Source organism: Entelurus aequoreus, linkage group LG07 (assembly GCF_033978785.1).
Source record: "Entelurus aequoreus isolate RoL-2023_Sb linkage group LG07, RoL_Eaeq_v1.1, whole genome shotgun sequence".
Taxonomy (NCBI): Eukaryota; Metazoa; Chordata; class Actinopteri; order Syngnathiformes; family Syngnathidae; genus Entelurus; species Entelurus aequoreus.
The window spans coordinates 26810306-26833143 of record NC_084737.1 but is presented as its reverse complement, the minus strand read 5'-3'; the positions used below and the strand labels follow the sequence as shown (position 1 = coordinate 26833143).

The 22838-nt window shown below is 38.6% G+C and overlaps 1 protein-coding gene across 6 annotated transcripts; it reads left to right on the top strand.

Annotated features, from left to right (window-relative positions):
* Window positions 1–3506: 3506 nt before the first annotated feature.
* zgc:153867 (uncharacterized protein LOC337226 homolog) lies at window positions 3507–22339 on the top strand. 6 transcript variants are annotated; one of them, XM_062053076.1, is made up of 7 exons: window positions 3507–3698; window positions 9912–9939; window positions 16866–17009; window positions 17093–17266; window positions 17588–17665; window positions 20937–20971; window positions 21865–22339. In XM_062053076.1, exons 1-6 carry the CDS (start codon window positions 3522–3524, stop codon window positions 20963–20965), a joined length of 630 nt encoding a protein of 209 aa, XP_061909060.1. In that variant the 5' UTR covers window positions 3507–3521; the 3' UTR covers window positions 20966–20971; window positions 21865–22339. The 6 variants fall into 6 exon arrangements, with proteins under 6 accessions (XP_061909060.1, XP_061909062.1, XP_061909061.1 ...); XM_062053078.1 differs by having other exon boundaries at window positions 20937–20984; XM_062053077.1 differs by having other exon boundaries at window positions 20937–20996.
* Window positions 22340–22838: the final 499 nt, after the last annotated feature.

Sequence of the window (22838 nt, the reverse complement as noted above, 5' to 3'; positions counted from 1 at the left end):
ACTGGATTCCAGTTAATTGAAATACCACAACACTGGATATTGTTCAGATAAGTTAAATTTAAGAACTTGCACACAAAGCAACACTGGAGGTGACTATGACGTGCGCATTTTCCGGGCATGCGTATTAGGTCGCGTTGCGCCGGCAGACGAAGGGGGGAGGGGGTCTTAAACGGTGACATTGTTGTGTGTGGACACGGATAAGGTTAGGTGGGATTTACCCTGGATAACCTTATCCGGCTTAGTGTAAACGGGGCCTCAATCATGGCTCAAGTCGTTCGTTTTGCTCACAGACATTTATTTTAGCCACGCCTTCTTCACGTTACCGACGATGCCAAATATAATGCCATACGAACTAATACAACAAGCAAACAGAACTTAATTCGTCTGACATCCAATAAAATAAAATTCACATTGATTTCACATACACATCAGAAAGAATCATACCTCATTGGCTTTATAAACTCCAAGGGAATAAAGTTTATTTTCAATCCCAGATTCCATTAACGTCTTTTCCATCAAACACTTGTGTCATACTGCTTCCTTTATTCCGTCACATATTAATTGTCCCCCCAACAATGTGACCAAACCGGAACCAAAAATATATTCCCTTCCAATTGACATGGGTTTTGTAACAAAAATAAAGTTAACATACATTTGCCTGAATTAACCCAAGGAAATACCTTTTTAATCACATTATGTATACAAGGTGAACTTTATTTATTTATGCATTATATTTATTTATTCTAACCAACTAGGAAATTACATAACACATATTCATGTTGCTTCTGTCAGCAGCTCCACTTTTGTTATTTTGAGTTTGCTGTTGGTGAGTGTGTGTTATTTCATGGTCGGTGCACGAATAGAAATCATGCTAATTGTTTTCCTTGTTTTGCATATTCGATCTACGAGCAAGGGAGGTCACAAGTGCCGTTAGTCTCGCAGCGTGACTCTCGTGTCGCTATTGTTTGAGCTTCAACACACATAAATAAGGTGATTTCAAGGCCCATTGAATGCGCGATGGATTGTGCTGACTTGATGATTATCAGACGAGTGACGCTCTCCAGCGTGGGCGATTTGTTGTTTCCCCCTCTCTAGCATTGGATGAATACATAGATCGACAACACAGATATACATCAAATATATATACGATCAAATTTAGCAGTACAGCAGCCAATGTAGTAGCTTGATAACCCGGACAACACTGACATCTAGTGGTCAAGTTTAAAACTACACTCATACTTTGTTTTTTTCCCAGTGCAGTGTTACCTTACCTGTGCCCAAGTGACTTTTCTGTTTTGCAAAAAAGATAGGGTTTTTTTTGGTGAAAATTAAAGTTTATTATTTTTATCCAACCCATCTTCGAGCTAAAATAGATCAGAGATCATTTTGACATGCATATTGTATTATATGTTGATTTAACTTCTGAAATGGAATCAAAGAATATGAGGAGTTGACGTGTGTTGTGTTAATAGGGGACTTCAGTGTTACACTGACACAAACCAGGAAAGTGGATTACAGTTTTTTCCATTTGCTTACACACAATTTTACTGACTGGGTGTCTTTTTTCAAAAGGATTTACACACTTTTCCAAACACGACATTCCATTTTCTTAATTCCTAGATTATTTGCAAAATGACACAATTGGGTCAAAACATATGCCCATTCATCAAAATAAAGCAAGCATTAGTAAAAATGCAGTTTTATTGTCATCTCACTCACACAGACTTCAAATGATAAGACACTATTGGAGTGAGTTACCCAGAACAGTGATAAATACAAAACACATTGGTGAAAACCCTATTTTACTATAAGAAATCACATTTTTGGGGAATTTTGCCCGATCTTTTTAGCATGCTTGACACTCAGCTTTAAGGGTTGGAATTGGGGGTTAAATCCCCAAAAATGATTCCCGGGCGCGGCCACCGCTGCTGCGCTCTATGTCCACTACTTGCTGTACATATCCTACCAAGTCAGACCTACACTGTTCCAATGTCCATTTCTCTGATGATGCAATTGTTGATGACTGAAGTGTAGATATCAACCAAACCTAACACACACACACACACACACACACCCCTCTCCTCCTCCACATCTCACATCCCACACCCCGGATTGTAAATAATGTAAATAATGTAAATAATTCAATGTACATACTCTGGTGATTATCTTGTGTGATGACTGTATTATGATGATAGTATATATCTGTATCATGAATCCCGAGTTGAAAAACGTATTCGGGTGTTACCATTTAGTGGTCAATTGTACGGAATATGTACTGCACTGTGCAATCTACTAATAAAAGTTTCAATCAATCAATCAAAAACCTCCCAGGGGGTGATCAAGGGTGATGGGTCAAATGCAGAGAATAATTTCGCCACACCTAGTGTGTGCGTGACAATCATGGGTACTTTAACTTTAAAATATGTGATGAATGATTACTGTAACTTGACCAAATATATTGGCAAATCCATAGCAATCGTCATTGTTTACTTTGAAGTGGGCCTATACGTAAGGACCTAAAGAGAAAGTAAAAAATATCCTGTAATCTTTTCAAGAAGTGCTCAACAATGATGCTGCAAACTGAAAATATTTATTTTTACCACAGTCAGGTAAAGTAACAAATCACAGTGGTCAACAATGACATGCGGTACAAATTAAAAATCTGAGACAAATAAAAAGGTTTGAAAAAAAATCTGGAGATAAATAAAAATGACAGCATGGACCAGTATAGGCTACATGTGCAGACTCCATGAAAGAATGTAGTCAAAAACCTCAGTTACTGATTCTTATCATCGCCTGCCCGTCTAGCTGGATCAGGCCATAGTATCTCATCCACATCACATGTGCAAGATGGGAAGGTATGTGTAAAGCATTGTGTGTAATATTTCGCAAAAACTGTGAAGCAGAGTCTGTGCCTAATATTAAGCAAATCTGCACGGTGGTTTGGTTTACTGTGTAGACTTTAACTGTGTGAAAATTAAAAATGTAGCATGTAAACCAGTGGTCCCCAACCACCGGGCCGCGGACCGGTACCGCACAAGAAATTTAAAAAAAAGTATTTCTTTATGAAAAAAATAAATAAATTAATTAATTAAAAAAATTAAAAAATTACAAAAAAATTTCAAGCGTTGCTACAAAAAGGTTGGGGACCACTGATGTAAACAATTGGAAAAAACTGTAATAGGTATTACCTGCACATACCAAACACCGCCACTGAGTAACGCTGTTTTGGGGAATATATTTCGATGCAGCTTTAGGCCTGGTTCATTCTATTTCCAACCTGCTCCTGATTCCAAACGTCCTCCTATTACCTCACTCCCTCCCTTCTCATGCAGCTCCATGCTTCCTCCCCTGCAGTCCCTGAGCGTCATAAGCATCATCACCCACTCGTTTTCCCTGAACCCACGCCATCATTGAACTGACACAGTTTAGTTCACTTATAGTAGGAGCTTCCACCAGCAGCTGTAGCATCAACCAGTGGGCGAATATTACACTGTTAGACAGTTTTGAGCGGGTTAAGAATGGCTCCTAAAAGAGAACCATCTATGAAGAACTCGACTTCACCGGTGACCCAGACCAGCTTGGGTCCCCCTTTCCCCTGCCTGCCTGCAGCTCCTCCAGCACCAAAAGCAGTCCCGGAGCAGAAACCAAGGATGCTGCGAGCATCAGATTCACCATTTGACCCCAGTACTTTGGAGGTGAGTGGGGGGGGGAAAGTAAGTTATCCTTTGACAAAGCTAATGTGGGTTTGTCTCAGTGAATCATTTGTATTGTAGCTCCCTAGATACAAATGCCAACACCAGCTTGAGTGATTGCTAAGCTAAATAAAGAAATAGGTCATTAGGAATGATGCTGTCATTTTTTCTACTTGGGCAAAAATAGTTTTTTTATCTAAATGTATTTGAGTCATAAAGGGAATTGCAATGTTTTTGATAGACTTTTTACTTTATTGGCTTGCACTTTGTTGAGAAATGATTCTAGAATTCTGATGCCCTTGCAGATTACACAACGCACACATTCAAATGTGATCCCAGTATAATTTTGATATTGTGAATTGTGTGTGCAGTGCATGACGTAATTGAATTATGCTCACTTTCGCTCTGTGTATTTTATAAGAATGTGTGTGCATGTTTGTCACGCTGTGATATCTACACTTGCTGCTGATGGTGCTCCTGCATGGCAGTGTAATACTGTACATTACTCCATTGCAACGTATATATCCATCCTTCCCGCATGGCCAGCATCCATATCACAAATTCATGTGAAGTCAAAGTTCAAAGTCAAATCAGTAATTTCTGTAAGACAAATGATACACAATATGTGTCACCCCGCGTAGGAGCCTCCAGTCCTTTATTAAACATAGATAGAAATATCACAGGTGAGATTACCAAGCATCTTTGCTAATCAAAGGCGTGATCGTGACAATCTACATTGAGTGTTAGGCCCCGTATATCCAGGGTAAATCACACCTAACCTTATCTGTGTCCACATACACGGCCTAATACGCATGCGCGGAAAATGCACACATCATAGTCACCTCCAGTGTTGCTTTGTGTGCAAGTTCTTAAATGTAACTTATCTGAACAATATCCAGTGTTGTGGTATTTCAGTTAACTGGAATCCAGTGTGCTGTGGGGCCCTATTGTAGTGTATTACACCTGAGACATCATACATTAATCAAATCTTTATTAGACACGTAAACAATGTGATAAAGAACATTTTACATCAATCAATCTCGGGATCTAGATATCTGGTCAGGACACTCCTTACTCTTTTGCCTTCACCTTCATTGTCCATTCGGTTTTGGTGACTTTATATAGTCTGGACCTAGACGTTGAGTCCGCGACATACATGGCGGACAATAACTGATACAGTCTGCTTTGCCAGTCCAAAAGCATTCGCCGTTTTCCGTAGATAGTCTTCCCTCGATGGGCAGGTAATACAAAGCACACGCTAACTTTTTTATCACATCCACGGGAGCATGCATTCTCGTTGTCTCCTCTTCGGATGAAGTTTTTCGCTAAGTAGAATCACAGCTGACCTGGACATTGGAAAGTTCTCTTGCCGTCTGAGAAGTGTTGTATCCCCAATAGCTGCAATCGCTTTCTCTCAAGGTATTCATGTGTGATTTTCACAAGCATCTGTACATGTAGAGCAATGAGAAACACGGGCATGTCTGGATGACTCGCCTTCATATTTCCAGTGGTTAGCGCCGAGTTACGAAACCGCTTTATTATGAAGCTGGCTGTGGCGTGTTCTTTCTGATGTCACTTCCTGTGTGGGTCGTGGTCTTTCTGACTTCACTTCCTCTCCCAACTCAGTTTGACGATCAAAGAGTCCATACCAAAGCTAAGTGCCGGAGATTCAAGAAATACACGGCGCACTTAGCCGTGTAAAAATGTGTCCAAGGAGGGGGACCTTAAACGCTGGTTTCGTGTGGCTGAAACGGGGCTTAGGCTAAATAATTATTCGTTTAAGGGGTTAAACGACTTAGTGTAGACATGGCCTTATTAACAGTGATGGGCAGTAACAGGCTACATGTAGCTAAACTACGTAGCTTAACTACATTTTCCAGTAGCTTGATGGTAGCTTAGCTACTTTTTTAACAAGTAGCTTTTCCTGTAGCTTAGCTACTTTTAGACCCATGTTGCTAGGTAGCTGACATCGAAGCTACAAGTTATAAAGAGAGAAAATGGACTGCGAATCCAAACCCCCCCCCCCCCCCCCCCCCCAAAAAAAATATGGAGAAAATATAATGACCTGGACATCCATACATATAGAGAAAATCCACGATCATTGGTTGGTGTTCGCATGATGAGTCACAATTGGCTAAGGTTAACGCGAAACATTACAGACTGGCCAATCAGAGGCAAGATGAGGCGGGTCATCGAAACTAGTAAGCAAAATCATAACAGTCACGCACTCATGTCACATGACAGAGACAGAGGGACGCTTCAAGCTGACCACTCAAAAAAAAGAACCATAGTTAAAAATGGCAGAGTGATTCTCTCCGGCAGATTAGATGTTTCCTCTAGTGATAAAGATGACGTACAAGAAACCCAAAATAAGTCCTTGGTCATATTTAGACTAATGTATTCATTTAGAGAAAACAATGTCCCAAACCTTAGTTTTTAGTTGTTTACTCTGTAAACCAAAATCATAACTGCTCTCTTCATCTAAGACGTGGGACACACATTTAGGAACACACATTAAGGTGAGTTGAGTTCATGAAAAGTTTTAATGCACATAACCATTACCAACTGTTCCCAAACAACACACAAGTCATTGTTTTTCTTTAGATAGATGCTGTTGTTGTTGGGTTTTTTTAACTGTAGATCGAGAAAATGAAAAACAAGATAGGAATGGGCCAAAGAAAAGGCAAAGTAAAATAAATAAATAGGGTGGGGTGCGTGGAGCCCTAGAGGTAGTTGTAGGGTGTCCCCAGCTACATGATACATAGTAGTAATGGACCCTTGTTGGGTCCATTTGTACTCTCTCAGTTATATTAACATTGATATTATACATGTGGGCCCATAGATATAAATGCTGTTAAATGTAGCTTTGATGTAGCAAGCTACTTTTGCCGTGTAATTTGTAGTGTAGCTTGCTACAATTCTCTGGGGATAGCTTCCCCTGTAGATTAGCTACATTTAATCGAGAGTAATTTGTAGCTTAGCTTTTCTATTCTCTATTTTATGCTGCCCTTTTTTTTGCTAGAGCTGTTACAAATACTGTAATATTGTACATGCTAATTGGGATGTGTTATATATTGTATATATTATATAAAAATATAATATAATAATATAATATATCAGTATGTATTATATACTGTATATGTAATTTGTAAATATTACATACAGTATATGTTATATTTTATATTGCTACTATGGTACATTTTTAGTCTAATTTATACCTGCATTATGCTTTCCATCCTTACCCTTTCCATCCTTTGTAACTGAGCTACTGTGTGGAACAATTTCCCTTGTGGTTCAATAAAGTTTGTCTAAATCTAAGTCTAAGCTCACTACATTTTTCAAGTAGCTTGCCCATCACTTGTTATTAATGCGCTAAAGCTGGTATCTAAACAAAAGTGTAGCTCCAGCAGCAAGGAATACAAATTCTGTCGGGGATACAAAATCTGGCCCGACACTGGCATTTTTTTTTAATCAACAGTAAAGGAGTGTTATGTTCATTTTGTGTTGAGCTGTTACAAAATGCATAATGTTTAATAAGTAAACATTAGCGTATAGCAAACAAATTCTCCAGTCCCATTTTGATAGTATTAAAAAGCTTGAAAATTATCTGTCTACACTTATTTAAGAGTTAAAAAAAGATACATCTATCTTCATTGAATCGTGATCAATTATGAGTTAACTACAACAAATGGGATTAATCGTGATTAAATATTTAAACGGTTAACAGCCACTAGGGCTACTGTATTAATGTTACAGAATGTGCTTTGCACAAATGCATGACCCTTAGTGATTCTCAAACTGTGGAATGGTACGCTGGCTCCATCTAAGGGTATGTCAAAGAATCACTTAATTAAATATTTAAACACAGTGTTACTGTTCAAACTATGTGTAATGTTACAGTGGTCAAAAATGGTAAATATACTTGTTAAATAAAACCTCTGCCTTGTTTTTAATGAATACTTAGGCCTACTACGCTACTGCATTTTAATGTTGGTTATTATGATTGTACTTGGAAAGCCAAGTTTTTTGGTAAAAAAAACATTTGAGAACCCTTGATTCGGGATCTTTCTGTGTGGAGTTTGCATGTTCTCCCTGTGACTGCGTGGGTTACCTCCGGGTACTCCGGCTTCCTCCAACCTCCAAAGACATGCACCTGGGGATAGGTTGATTGGGAACACTAAATTGGCCCTAGTGTGTGAATGTGAGTGTGAATGTTGTCTGTCTATCTGTGTCGGCCCTGCGATGAGGAGGCGACTTGTCCAGGGTGCCCGAATGCATCTGAGATAGGCTCCAGCACCCCCCGCGACCTCGAAAGGGACAAGCTGTAGAAAATGGATGGATGGATGGATGGATGATTTGACGCGTTCACATTGTTTAACAGAAATATATCCAACACCTTAACAATATGCATACGTCAGAAAACAGAAATATAATCATTGGCCCCTCTTATTAAAATATAATGTATTTGTTAAGTGAATAAGGATAATACAATTCTTGCCAAAAGTGTTGACTTCCTGCCGAAAAGAGCGGTGTTGCCAGATGCAAGGAAATGACAAATGGTTGTAGATAATGGCTTTTTGCCGATATCCGATATTCTGATATTGTCCAACTCTTAATTACCGATACCGATATCAACCGATACCGATATATACAGTTGTAGTATTAACACATTAGTATGCCTAATTTGGACAACCAGGTATGGTGAAGATAAGGTCCTTTTTTTAAAAAAATAAAAAAAATAAGATAAATAAATTAAAAACCTTTTCTTGAATAAAAAATAAAGTTACATAGAAACTAGTAATTAATGAAAATGAGTAAAATTAACTGTTAAAGGTTAGTACTATTAGTGGACCAGCAGCGCGCACAATTATGTGTGCTTACGGACTGTATCCCGAGCAGACTGCATTGTTATATATTGATATATAATGTAGGAACCAGAATATTAATAACAGAAAGAAACAACCCTTTTGTGTGAATGAGTGTAAATGGGGGAGGGAGGTTTTTTGGGTTGGTGCACTAATTGTAAGTGTATCTTGTGTTTTTTATGTTGATTTAATAAAAAAAAAAATTAAAAAAAATAACGATACCAATAAATAAAAAAAACGATACCGATAATTTCCGATATTACATTTTAAAGCATTTATCGGCCGATATTATCGGACATCTCTACTTAAAAGTATCGCATTTTAAGGTAAGTTATCATACAAACCCATTTTGTATGTCGTTCAGAGTCACTTGCTACAGTATAAAAAAACAAAAAAACATTACCAGAGTTCACCAGAAATAGTCGAGTTTTAATGCTGTTTTACCTATGAATAAACTAACAGCTTTGTTGGGAATACAAAGCTGCCATTTGGAGAGCAGTGCCAGAGACAAAGTACAGCAGAGGTGTTGGAAGTATGTTATTAATCGTATATTGTACACATTATCGTACCAAAACGGTAATTACCGCGGCGTCTGGCAACGCAGCATGAGCGTGCAGTTCACCGACGTCACATAGTGACGTCATCCCGTAACGCTGGAAGGCTTCTTGACACCCCGCCCATCCCGTCTCGCCGTCAAACATTCTTTGCCTCGCAAACCTCCCGGTCACACCTTAGCCGCCTCAGATATGGTGAGTTTATCTCTACTCGCCCGAGCTAACATTTTTTGTCGATTTTCATGCCTTTTATTGATTAATATAGTTGTTTCGGGAAAGTGTGGTCGAATTTGAAAGACGTTTACTTACGTTTCAAAATGTCGCTGCTTGCTAGCGGAAGTGCAACTTTTTTTTTTTTTGGACGCTAGCGTTAGCCTGCACGGTTTGAAATATGAAAGTAACGATCACACCGTTCCTTTTGTGGCGGGTTGTAAAGCTGTATTGTGTAAAACTAATCAAAGTGTGTAACTTATGTTATAAAGATGATGCAAACTGCACGTTTTAACGCGGTAGTTAATCGGAGCCGGCTTTGCTACAGAACCAATGTTGACCCAGCTAAATGTGTCTTTTAACAGTCAGACTTCACGGACGATCAGATCCAGGGTGAGTCTCCAGTTTCCACGCCACCTTCCTTGTGCACGCTGTCATTCTTCCTTGATTCCGATTACTCTTTGCCCCCTCCTTGTCTCACTTTGCTTGTTTGGCCGCCTACTGTCACAGTAGTAGCGCTTTTAATTTCCCTTTTTATTTCACACTGTTTCATTACTTTCCCACTTGCAACTGCTTGTTTTTCACAGATTGAGTTTAACCTGGAACAGATTCATGGTAAGTCGGTAAAATGGGGGTACCGCCTTAGGAAAAAAAAACAAACCAACTGCTGGCTATTTTGGAGTGTTGAGGATTGCATGATGAATTAAAGCAAGTGTGTTGTAAATCGGTTGCTTTGAGCGGTGTTGGTACGTTTAAACCCGTCCACATGACCACAATATACCATTACAAACGTGCTAGCTCAGGCTGTGTTGGAGTGCAATGTGTTCAGTCATGCATCTGTAATGCCTAACATAGTCATCATGCACAGTCCTTTTGTTGATTAACTGTGATCATCTCTGGCTTGTAACAGGTTACGGTAAACTTCGCCTTGTCAATTCCAAGACACTCACCCTCACAAGCTTCCCCTTTTTTGGTGCGGCACACAATGATGTATGTTTTATCACTGTGAACATAATAGGCCATGTTCCCTGCAGACTCCTCCTCCTTTCCTCCACTCCTCCATTACCAAATATGGTGTTGGGGAAAAGTTTGCTATTGCCAGAAGGGAAGAGACACATTCCTTTTGAACAGGAAAAAAAAATACACAACACTGCCTTAGCTGCTAGGGCTGCATTTCTTGGTGGGGCAGCGTCTTGCCACATAGGATTTGACAAATATTTATTTACTCACACTGACTCGATTGCCCAATTACTAGTTTAACCAGCACAAACCACGTCCAATACATTTGTATCCTCTGCCTCATAACACTTAAATAGTACTTACCTATAACTCAAGCAGTGTAATTTACTGATAACAATAGTAGTGATGACTTAATGTAATTGAAGTTTAAAAGGGGGCCTATTCAATCAATCAAAGTTTATTTATATAGCCCTTAATCACAAGTGTCTCAAAGGGCTGCGCAAGCCACAACGACATCCTCGGCTCAGATCCCACTATTATGCCAAAACAACTTTTTTTTTTTTTTACCTGGTATCTGTTTTTGTGTATTTGGGATCTCTACAAGTCCCGATAATTTGAAATCAAACTGTGGAAGCGTTGCAGAGATTAGGCCTTGGCAATATATTGATATGATCAGTAAATTCGAGTTTTTTGTTGCAGACGATGTTTTTGTCCTCTTTCTACGGCATACTTTTTGCCCTCATGAGAGATTCCGTAGCCCTTGCCCGCCCCCTTACTTCCTTAGCGGAGATTCACAAGTCTAGCGAAACATGACTAATGCTAATGCTAAAGACACCAATAAGTTTCTTCCAAAGAAAAGAAAAGTGTTGTCAGTGCGTTAGAGTTGCGTCAAACAAGTGACTGCACGCTCCAGTGTCTTTTAAAAAAGACATCAGCATAACAAACTTATTCCATCATTTAAAACAGCATAGAGCCAAGAAGGGGAAATGCAACTCTTTATGAAGCAAAAAAGACAGCAACAACAACAAACTGAAGCTAAGAAGCTGCTTTCTGTTGTGAAATCATTTAGACAAAGTTCCATGTATCATGAGAAAGGCGAATAATGCACCGAGCGATCACTAAAGCAGTCCGTCCAAACCGGACAGCTGCGCGCGTGCTGCGATTTCTAACACATTTAATCATCAATATAGTGATATCTTACACGTGCAATGAAGTGTAGATTGTCTTTAACATTAGTACACACTAACAAGAAGCCCAGTATACTTTATGGAAAAGCTTGCGTTTGTCCACCTACTAAAACTGTATACACTTGTTTTATTATTTACATACAATAATACATTTTTATTTACAGAATTGCTTAAATTTAAGACACAAGTGTTATGTTAGCACTTTATTGATCTGATTGATTCATTTTATTTTTTTACTATTTAATGATTATTTTTTTGAAAACATTTTCAAGAAAGAAGTTTTTAGTTTGCACTTTATTAATCTGAATGTTGCAGATTATTTATTGGCATACAATGTACAATGCTACATTTTTGTTGGTCTTAATTTAGTTCTTTAAAAATTGTTGCATTAAAATTAGAATCTGATCTAAAAAGAACAATATCATTCATATTAGAATTTTGCTAAAAAATTAAATGCAGTGTCTTTTCAAACAACTACTTTTTAATCAAATAAAAGCAACATTTGTTTTGAATTACCTGTGTAATTTGTATGTATTGGTTGCTTTAAAAAGTAGGATAAAAAATCGCAACTCAAATTTTTTTCTTGAAAAAATTCTGAGATTTTATTTCTAGGCCATATCGCCCAGGCCTAGCGGAGATATTTATAAAATAATCTTGCCTTCCATTCTACTTCCACCAAACAAGCCGTTTGGAAGTTGCACAACCTGTGACAACACCGGTTGGGAAAAACGTCACTAGATTATCCATATATGGTATAAATGTACCCAGAGTGCCTTGCGTACGTCCGCAATTGTCGCCTTTGCTTTAGTCAGTAAGCTCATTCTTTTTCTTTATCCTCTTGTTGTAGGGTACATTGAATGTAGGGTCGAACATTCACATGCATCCTCCGCTGTTGCCATTTCTACTACAAAGCAGCGTATAGTTCAAACTTATATTTGTCAGTGAAGCGCTAAAGACTACAACAAACTTTCTGATTTATTTTAAGCGTGATATCCCATCATTTTACTATGTAATAATTTAACTATGTACATACGGCACACATGCACGCACATTAGCTTTGGGTATTGTTAGCTAATAATACCAATTTGGATAGTCAGCGTTAGTATATACATTCAATGATAGCTATCATAAAAAAAACTTTGTTGCTTCTCTTGGACTGCTTTTCTTAAAGGTCTACTGAAACCCACTACAACCGACCAAGCAGTCTGATAGTTTATATATCAATGATGAAATCTTAAAATTACAACACATGCCAATACGGCCGGGTTAACTTATAAAGTGCAATTTTAAATTTACCGTGAAATATCCGGCTGAAAACGTCTCGGTATGATGACGTTTGCGCGTGACGTCACGGGTTGAAGCAGAAATTTTGGAATAGCACGGTGGCCAGCTTAAATCGTCTGTTTTCACCACATAATTCCACAGTATTCTGGACATCTGTGTTGGTGAATCTTTTGCAATTTGTTTAATGGACAATGAAGACAGCAAAGAAGAAAGCTGTAGGTGGGATCGTTGTATTAGCGGCTGGCTACAGCAACACAACCAGGAGGACTTTGAGTCGGATAGCAGACGCGCTATCTGACGCTAGCCGCCGACCGCACCGATGATCGGGTGAAGTCCTTCGTTGCGGCGTCGATCGCTGGAACGCAGGTGAGCATGGGTGGTGATGAGCAGATGAGGGCTGGCGTAGGTGGAGAGCTAATGTTTTTAGCATAGCTCTGTCGAGGTCCCGTAGCTAAGTTAGCTTCAATGGCGTCGTTAGCAACAGCATTGCTAGGCTTCGCCAGGCTCGACAGCATTAACCGTGTGGTTACAGGTCCAGGGTAGTAGAAGTAATAATAGTATTGTTGATCTTCTGTCTATCCTTCCAGTCGGGCTTATTTCTTCTGTTTCTATCCACAGTTAAGCACGATGCTATCACGTTAGCTCCGAAGCTAAAGTGCTTCGCCGATGTATTGTCGTGGAGATAAAAGTCACTGTGAATGTCCATTTTGCGTTCTCGACTCATTTTCAAGATAAATAATGATAAATGGGTTGTACTTGTATAGCGCTTTTCTACCTTCAAGGTACTCAAAGCGCTTTGACAGTATTTCCACATTTACCCATTCACACACACATTCACACACTGATGGCGGGAGCTGCCATGCAAGGCGCTAACCAGCAGCCATCAGAGGCAAAGGGTGAAGTGTCTTGCCCAAGGACACAACGGACGTGACTAGGAAGGTAGAAGGTGGGAATTGAACCCCAGTAACCAGCAACCCTCCGATTGCTGGCACAGCCACTCTACCAACTTCGCCACGCGGATATAGTATCCGAGGTGGTTTAAAATACAAATCCGTGATCCACAATAGAAAAAGGAGAAAGTGTGGAATCTAATGAGCCCTTGTACCTAAGTTACGGTCAGAGCGAAAAAAGATACACCCTGGCGTCCTGCACTGCACTCTAATCCTTCACTCTCACTTTCCTAATCCACAAATCTTTCATCCTCGCTCAAATTAATGGGGTAATCGTCGCTTTCTCTGTCCGAATCGCTCTCGCTGCTGGTGTAAACAATGTACAGATGTGAGGAGCTCTTCAACCTGTGACGTCACGCTACTTCCGGTACAGGCAAGGCTTTTTTTTTTATCAGCGACCAAAAGTTGCGAACTTTATCGTCGATGTTCTCTACTAAATCCTTTCAGCAAAAATATGGCAATATCGCGAAATGATCAAGTATGACACATAGAATGGATCTGCTATCCCCATTTTAAATAAGAAAATCTCATTTCAGTAGGCCTTTAATATGCAAATATATATATATAATTTTAATTAATACTGTTTTTGAGTATTTAGAGAATACATTTTTTAGATTACATTTAAATTAAATTAATGTACTGCGGTGAAACTTCTGACGGTCAGTATTGCCGTTTTAAAATAACATTGTCAAAAAAAGTGATTGATAACTGCACTTTGATAAACTCACGGACCGACGAGTGCTAGCCTAAATGCTAACATGAATATTAACGTCTTTCCCCATTAAGAAAATACATACTACAAGCTAAACTTATACAAACACATTACAGTCTGAGCAAACTAAGATATTCATTTGCGTACATTGAACCTACAAGCTGTGCTCTGTTAAAACAGATAGCACAGAGTGATCGATCTGTACTCAGAGTACATTTTTGAAAAAAGTCTTTATCATCAAAGCCAAAGCTGTCTACAACAAAATGTGAACTTGCACTATATCACATAAACCTGAGATGAAGCAAAGTGAACACTTAATTTCCCTTTATCAATAAAAAAATATTGTAAAACTTTTACAAATTAATATGAAAAGAAAATAAGTATATAAACACTCAAAGAAGAATCCAGAAAAAAGAGAAATAATCCACAACAATATTTCATGTTTTTTCCTCAAGAAAGTATATTGTGTCAATTTATTATAGTTATTTGTTTAAGATTTCAGTGTGTATGAAAACATTCTGAGCATATTCAACAATATTGCGATGATAACCGTGATATGAAGTTTTCTAATCGTTGAATCCATAGTGTTTAAATATGTTTATTTTATTCCAATTTAATATATAAACATTTTAAAATGGGTGTTACGTGAGGTCACCAAAGTTCACGTCCTGTTGAAGACTCTTCAGCCTGTGTCCACTCAACACTGTCGAGTATAGATGGATAATTTAGTCTAAGACAGCACGGCTTTTTAATTCAATGTAAATATCTTAGTCAGACTGTAATGTGTTTTTACAAGTTTAGACTGAGGTATGATGTTGCTTAATTGGGAAAGCTATTAAAATCTCTTGTGTTCATGTTACCTTTTAAGCTAGCTAGCAAGCTAACTCTAGTAATTCCATGAATTTTAGTGGTGTGGTTATAAAACATTTTTTATTTCCATAATTTAAATTTAATACAGTAATTCTAACGATCGAGAGTTTTACCATGGTTATCATTATTACCGTTTGTCGTTAAATGTAGGTCTGGGAGAAATGGCTGAAAACTGTATCACGGTATAATTTTTATATTGGTCGATTTTGATAAATTATTATTTTTTATGACCAAAGGAAAACATGGGCCAGGAGAAAAATCTGATAACATTTTATTTCAAATGTAACCGTCCTCTGTCCTCTGATTACAATCCCCTTCGCTATCAAGGCAGAAAGGAAATGTCAACACAACTATAGAAAACCATCAATGTAAACAAAATTCTAAAATCTCAATAAACACTTCACAATAACCTCTTAAAATAAGGTGCACACATAAGGAATATGTAAGAGGCTAAATAAAGTTTAACAAAATAGTACAAAGTGTGAAAATGTAAACAAAAACATGAAGAGAACCATTTTTTCCAGATTCACTGACATGATTTAAGTGGTCTGTGACATTTTAATTTGGTCTGTTATTCTTATTTATGTATGGAAATGGATATATGTTATGCAATATTTTATTTAAATATTGTTGTAGCAAATTATTATTTTAAAGAAGCAGATTTCTCATATTTTTTATTTATTTATACAGTTCTGCATTGTAGTTCCTACCTGTTGTTTCCGTACATCTGAATTGAGAACAGACAAGGTTTTAAAAGAGAAGATGAGTGCACTGAACCACAGTTATGTTTGGAAAAAATCCATAAAACTGCCATACAATTGAGGTGAATTTTTCTGTTTTAGCGCGTCTCTTCCATTGCTCACTGACCACTTCCTGTTTTGCTAGGTTATAAGACCGCGAGTGCCTTTGTTCATGCAACCAACCATGCTTAATTATTTTCAGTTTCTTCCAACACAATAAGTAAATACATTTTTTTTTTTTTAATAAATAAATTCTAAATCTCAAGCATTTTTGATTTATTGATTACGTGTCTCATCGCAAGATATTTTATCGGCCCAGTCTTCCCTAGTGTAGCAACAATAGTACAATGCAATAGTATGTACATAAAGCGCTATCAAAATATTGCTTTGTTTTAATGAGGAAGTGGAGTGTTGTTTTGTGGTCTCTAATCTCCACTGAGCTGTTTTGGAAGATTTGTGTCATTCAACAGGCAGCTTGAACTAATTATACTTACGCACTTATTATTTCTGAGTTTACATTACCTGCCTAACTCAAGTTTAAGGTTGCCTGAAGTGCTCACTTACTAAAGAATGGCCAGAACTATGTTTCTTTTAAAGTGATATGTCAGTGCCAAATGGAGCACTGCCAGCTCATTTTGGTTATAGTTACATATTAGACAGTTCTGGAGTGATTTTGGCCGGCTGCTTTATTTTTGTGTGCTTACTTTTTCAACCATTTTCATTCCTCATTCTCCCATCTTTTTTCGACCCTGCACGTGGATGATTCTGCTCAGATATTTATTTTGGCACAAATGAATGTCCCTTCTTGTAATGTGGTTTGGTGTTGTGTGTGTCCCAGAATTTAAGGAGGCGTTCTTGCTGTTCGACAGAACAGGCGATGGGATGATATGTTACACTCAGTGTGGGGATGTTATGAGGTCCCTTGGACAGAACCCCGTTACCGCTGATGTCCTCAAGGTCTTGGGTAACCCCAAAGCTGAGGGTGAGGCTTACATATAACTACATTTCAAATAGAGAGGTCATGACCAAATATCATTCTTACTATGTTGTGTTATGTGTTTTTAGAAATGAACACAAAAATGCTTGACTTTGAGAGGTTCCTGCCAATGCTCCAGACCATCGCTAAGAACAAAGATCAGGGCTCCATGGAAGACTTCGTAGAGGGACTTCGTGTCTTCGACAAGGAAGGCAACGGCACAGTTATGGGCGCAGAGCTGCGTCATGTCCTCACCACACTAGGTAAAGCGCGCTTGTGTATTTATCTTAGCCACAATTAAAATTTCACAAGGGAACGTTGGACAGAACTACCTAGAATTTCATTTTATTAAGGCTCAAAATGTGTACAATGAGTTTCTTTAGACTACCTTTTGCAAAGTTGAGCCTAAAATGTAGCTATAAAATCATAGTGATTGTAGAATGACTTCTTACTGTAGAGAAGTCTGGCATCAAAACATATTTACCACAATGTATATCACCCTATATGCTGAGCTGTAGAGCAAAAACACATTACGTATGTCTGCTATTTTTTTTGTCCAAATATACTTTTATGTTGAATTTCAGGTGAGAAAATGACAGAGGAAGAAGTGGAGACACTCCTGGCAGGACATGAAGATGCAAATGGCTGCATCAATTACGAAGGTGAGCCTGGGGTGTTAAAATGTAGGCTATACCTCTTTTTAGGCATACTAGCTGATATTGGCAAAGCACTAATGGAATCCTCTATCTATATGCACTCATTACATTTTGGGTTGACAAGAGGATAGTATGAAATTGCCAAGAAATAATGTTATTTAGGGCTGTCATTAAAAACAAGTTATCAGCACAGATTATTTTAATCGACAAGCCACACAGTCTGTTATGATGCTAATGAAAGCGAGCAGACATACAAGATGAGAGGTGTAGCCTCATTGCTCGGTTGCAGGTGACTGGTTGCTGTCGCCTCGGTCTCAAGCAAATGATGGGCCAACAAGCCTATTCCTACCAAGAAGTCAATCGAAAGCATAGGTGGAAATAGTTCCAATAGGGATTTTGGCAAAAGTAATTTTAGAGTTCCTAAAATTGTCCATCACAAAAGGAAACAAGTTGTCGAGTCAACAACGCAAGTTTACAGTGAGCTCTTTGTCGATGTTTGTGTGAACTTAAAATAAAATCTGAAAGCCTGTTTGTCTATTTACTTTTCTTATTCTCCATTTACTTAAAAAGTACTGTATGTAGATAGTGCTAAAAACTTTTAAAATTGAAACATTGCCGGACAACAGCGAGGTAGCGAAATCTAGGACTAAAAATGTTTACAAAAATATAGACAAAATAGGTTGGCCCTGCGATGAGGTGGCGACTTGTCCAGGGTGTACCCTGCCTTCCGCCCGATTGTAGCTGAGATAGGCTCCAGGGCCCCCGCGACCCCAAAAGGGAATAAGCGGTAGAAAATGGATGGATGGGATAGACAAAATAGGGAGCGGAAGAAAATGGATGGATATTAACTTCACTCCAGTAAAGCAACTGCATGTGCTGAATTATAGATGACGACAAAAATATTTGGCTCGTAATTAGAGATCAACCACAAAAACTAAATGTATATTGGTTCCAGGGGAATTGCTTGAAAACACAGAAAATTACACCAAATGCATGATCGCGCAGCATTTGTTAACGCCCATCAAATACACAAATATGTCTAACATTGTCTTTCATAGGTTAAATTTGTGCACCCACCCTTGAAGAAATATGTGCCTCCATACTTTTGTAATACACCTTATGAGTTTAAAAGGAAGTGTGGGCAACCAGATAGCTTGAGAAGTTTAATTTGGCCTTTTTTTAAATCTTCTGAAAAGTATTTCTTAGGAGTGTATGTTTCCCCTCCATCACCCATCCATCCATTTTCCACCGCTTGTCCCTTTTGGGGTTGCGGGGGGTGCTGGAGCCTATCTCAGCTGCATTCGGGCGGAAGGCGGGGTACACCCTGGACAAGTTCCCCTCCATCACATTCATTTTTTTTTGGTATGATATGTGATTTAATAGTCAGCGCTGAAACTTTTTAATATTCTGAAATCAGTGCTGTTAGAGGTGAATAAATAGAAGCCAAACTGGCCATGTTGAATGCTTGCCTTCCGTGTAAAAACTAGAAGTGCAGGGAGGCGATCATGTGGTTGCAACCCAGCAGTAGATAAATATTTATTACAAAAAGAACAATGATGGAACAGTCAAACAAAAAGTGATTTGCATGAAGGAGTTTCAGTTTCACTGAAGTTGTAAGTACCATGCCAATGTTAAGTGTAACCTTGAGCAGTAAAGTGGTGGTGTTGCCCCATAATGCGATGACATCTTTGCAGGTGCAGTCAGAAGACACAACTATTTTGTATAGTAAAGATACATATACCGTATTTTCCGGACTCTAGAGCGCGGCGGTGTATATGAGCCGCACTTTGAAAGAAAAAATGTTTTCCCATATATTATATGCTGCAGATATACAGTATATGTTGTGAAATAAGTTATATACATAGAAAGGTTTTGTAAATGTTAATTTACATATCTTGTTTCCAAACGGTGTCTGTAACACTGCAGTAAAATGGGTGATCAAACAAAACAGAAGTCATCGTCATGGACCTACTAGCTGCAGAAGTGAGCTTTTCAAACAGCTAAACAGAATCAATAAATGTTCAGTGTTTTGGTGAATTTACTGAGGAATTTGTGAAACTGAAACAATACAAAAAGAATGCCATTGTAATTTTATAATACTAACACAGGCACTCGTAAACGTATATTAGCTAATTCTAAGACGCTAGCTTCATTACATTACGATAGCACGTACAAATATTCTTGAAAACACTCCTACAGACCTCACGCTGGACAGTTTAGTAAGTAGGAATAGTTTCATATATTGTAAAAATTACAAACGTTGCTTGGAGTGATGAATGTAGAATCCGTATGAGTAGAAACTCTATGGAGGACTAGAAAACCCATTCAAAAGATAGCACCTTAGCACAGACAATAACACACCTTTTCAGTGTTTGTGCTTGTGTTTAAGGAAAACTATTGAACACAAAACATTATGGCCGTTAGCGAAGAAAATTCCATCAATTAGCTGCACCATTTTATAAGCCGCAGGTTTCAAAGTGTAGGAAAAAATAGCAGCTTCTGGTCCGCAATTTGCAGTACATATAAATAGATTAAAAAAACAACAACAAATGAAGTAAAACAAGAACGTAGGCTGGCGCCTTGTAGACATTGAGATGTAAAAAAAAAAAAAGGATCAAATGTATCGGGATGCAACAGGAAGCTTAAAGCAAAGTTAGTCCAAACAATCCAGAGCAGCATCGATTACACGGTCCAAAACACATGGAGCGTAACAGAAAACACATGCAATAATCCAGTGATTAGCAAACACTAATTTAAATATTGCTGAGTACTATTGTCAAACATCTGCGCTCTTAGCACAAAGCCCAACAATCCAAAACAGGCAATGGAAAATTCAATATAAGAGTCCTGACAGGAAATGGTACGATAGTAAACAAGACTGTAAGTCCAAACTTGATGGTGTGTATTATGTTTTAGCCAGATTTAATTTCATTTCAAGCTGGAAATAAACATTACAGTATATTAAATATAATTGGCCTGTTTTTTTTTGCAATACAGTGAAAATTGCAGAATTTTAGACACAATTGCAAATAATGAATAATCATGATACATAGTTGCAAATGGTGATTAATCGTTAAATCATTTGAAAATAATCAAGTCATAGTGTTAATATAGACAACAATATAATTCCATAATTTGAAGCACTACAACTATTGTTAATAGACCTGTCGCCAGGTGGATGCACTATGTATGTTTTCAAAGACATGCTGACTTGACTGCTTTTAAAGGGCCTTCAAATCCATTCAACTCAGTGTGTTTAACTGTTCTTCCTTCACAGTGTTTGTGCGCCACATCATGTCAGGCTGAGGGCCGGTACGGGCATTGGGTATACCACGAGGTGGCACGACCAGGCTTTCCTCCTTCTTAGCTTTTTTGATAATAATCCACTCACCATAGGCCTCCCTAACACTTATATTTATGTGGTTTGCAGTCGTCTCATTGGTAAATGGTGTACAAATGTGCCGTTTCAAAGTAGACCGAACCCGCTGGTGCCTTTTTGGGAAAGCCTTGTGGTCCTTCTCTCTGTTTAGTTCTGAGGTTCTGATGCGATTATAGCCTCCTGCTATTCTGTTCCCCCTGCAGCCGTCTGTTATGGCCCTTGGCCGCAGCATGCCCCTCTGCATGTGTCGGGGCCCCCCCTCAGGTTAATAAGGGGATGTGGTGGACACAGTAGTGACAAGTGTTATTCAGGTAGAGCCTGGTGCCCACTGTCACAACACTGCAGCTGGTGGGGCTGGAGATCACATAGCAGCGCCTTATTTGCATGCAAGCGCTGCCATGAAAATGTGTTTATTCTGTCGGTGTTAGGTGTTAGAAACTCTAAAATAGGCAGTTATTTGTCCTTCTGGGAGAATGGACCAGTACCCGCTTTTCTACTAACCAGAGAAGTTGCACTTATGCTGATCGTTCTCTCCTCTGTGCTGACGAAAGCCGAATTTGTAGCTGGCCGCTCCCTCGATCTTCTCCCTTCTCTCTGCATCTCCGCTAGAGGAAAGCACTCAGGGCAGTTTGCTTTTCTTACTGGCTTTTGTTGGATTGTAGACACGGCCAATGCTTGGCTAAATAGGAGATAGAGATGATTATTACCTCACCTCCTTCTCTGTTTCCTCTCGAACCCTTCCTTCCTTTTTAAGTGGGCAAAATATGGGTGATTTGTGCTCACATGCACTTCTGACACGTCTTCTTTGTCTCATCTCTCCTCACAGAACTGGTCAGGATGGTCATGAACGGCTGAAGACAAGAAGAATCCATCTTGTTTTCTCTTTACCCTTTCACATTCCCTCTTTTTGCAATTGGCTTGGTCCATACCACACGCTCTTTTCATGTGTTTGTCTAAAGACGAGATATGACATCTGCTGATCACTTATTGTACATGACATGCACACACACATTCAGGAGTTTAACACTTCCCTTGTTTGTATCCACATTCCAACATGCATCACTTCAGACTTATCAAAATTGGCCAATGATGCTACTGGTGTGTCAGTTTTGGATGGGACTTGGGTATTTATATACACTGGTGTTGTATCTGATCTACTGTAAGGGTGGCAAAGACTCACCTTTGAAATCCTAGCAAAGCAGAACAGTAAGGCTTCCAAAAGTGGATTAAATTTCAAATGTTTCCCGTGGTTTTAAATCCTTCTCTTTTGCATATCAATAAATGTATCTCCTGAAATATTACCTTGAATATGAATTCATTTTTTTTCAACAAGAAAAGTCCTCTCAAATTGTGCAACAATTAAGTGACATACAGTATATGACCACCAGAGGGCAGTGATGCTGCACGAATGTGCTGCCTTAGACACGGCTTGGTTAAACCTGTCATTCCAGTATTCATGTGTAATTGTCTAGTTCAGGGGTCGGCAACCCAAAATGTTGAAAGAGCCATATTGGACCAAAAATACAAAAACAAATCTGTCTGGAGCCGCAAAAAAAAAGCCATATTACATGTGTCATGAGATATAAATGTAATTAAGAGGACTTAAAGGAAACTAAATGAGCTCAAATATAGCTACAAATGAGGCATATGCAATATGTACATATCGCTAGCCTAAATAGCATGTTAACATCGATTAGCTTGCAGTCACGCAGTGACCAAATATGTCTGATTAGCACTCCACACAAGTCAATAACATCAACAAAACTCACCTTTGTGCACTCATGCCCAACGTTAAAAGTG

Coding starts and splice junctions, on each gene's coding strand:
- zgc:153867 (XM_062053075.1), top strand. CDS start 3,522: ATGGCTCCTAAAAGAGAACCATCTATGAAGAACTCGACTTCACCGGTG. Junction 9,940..16,865: donor TAACCTGGAACAGATTCATG/GTAAGTCGGTAA, acceptor TGTGTGTCCCAG/AATTTAAGGAGGCGTTCTTG. Junction 17,267..17,587: donor TCATGTCCTCACCACACTAG/GTAAAGCGCGCT, acceptor GTTGAATTTCAG/GTGAGAAAATGACAGAGGAA.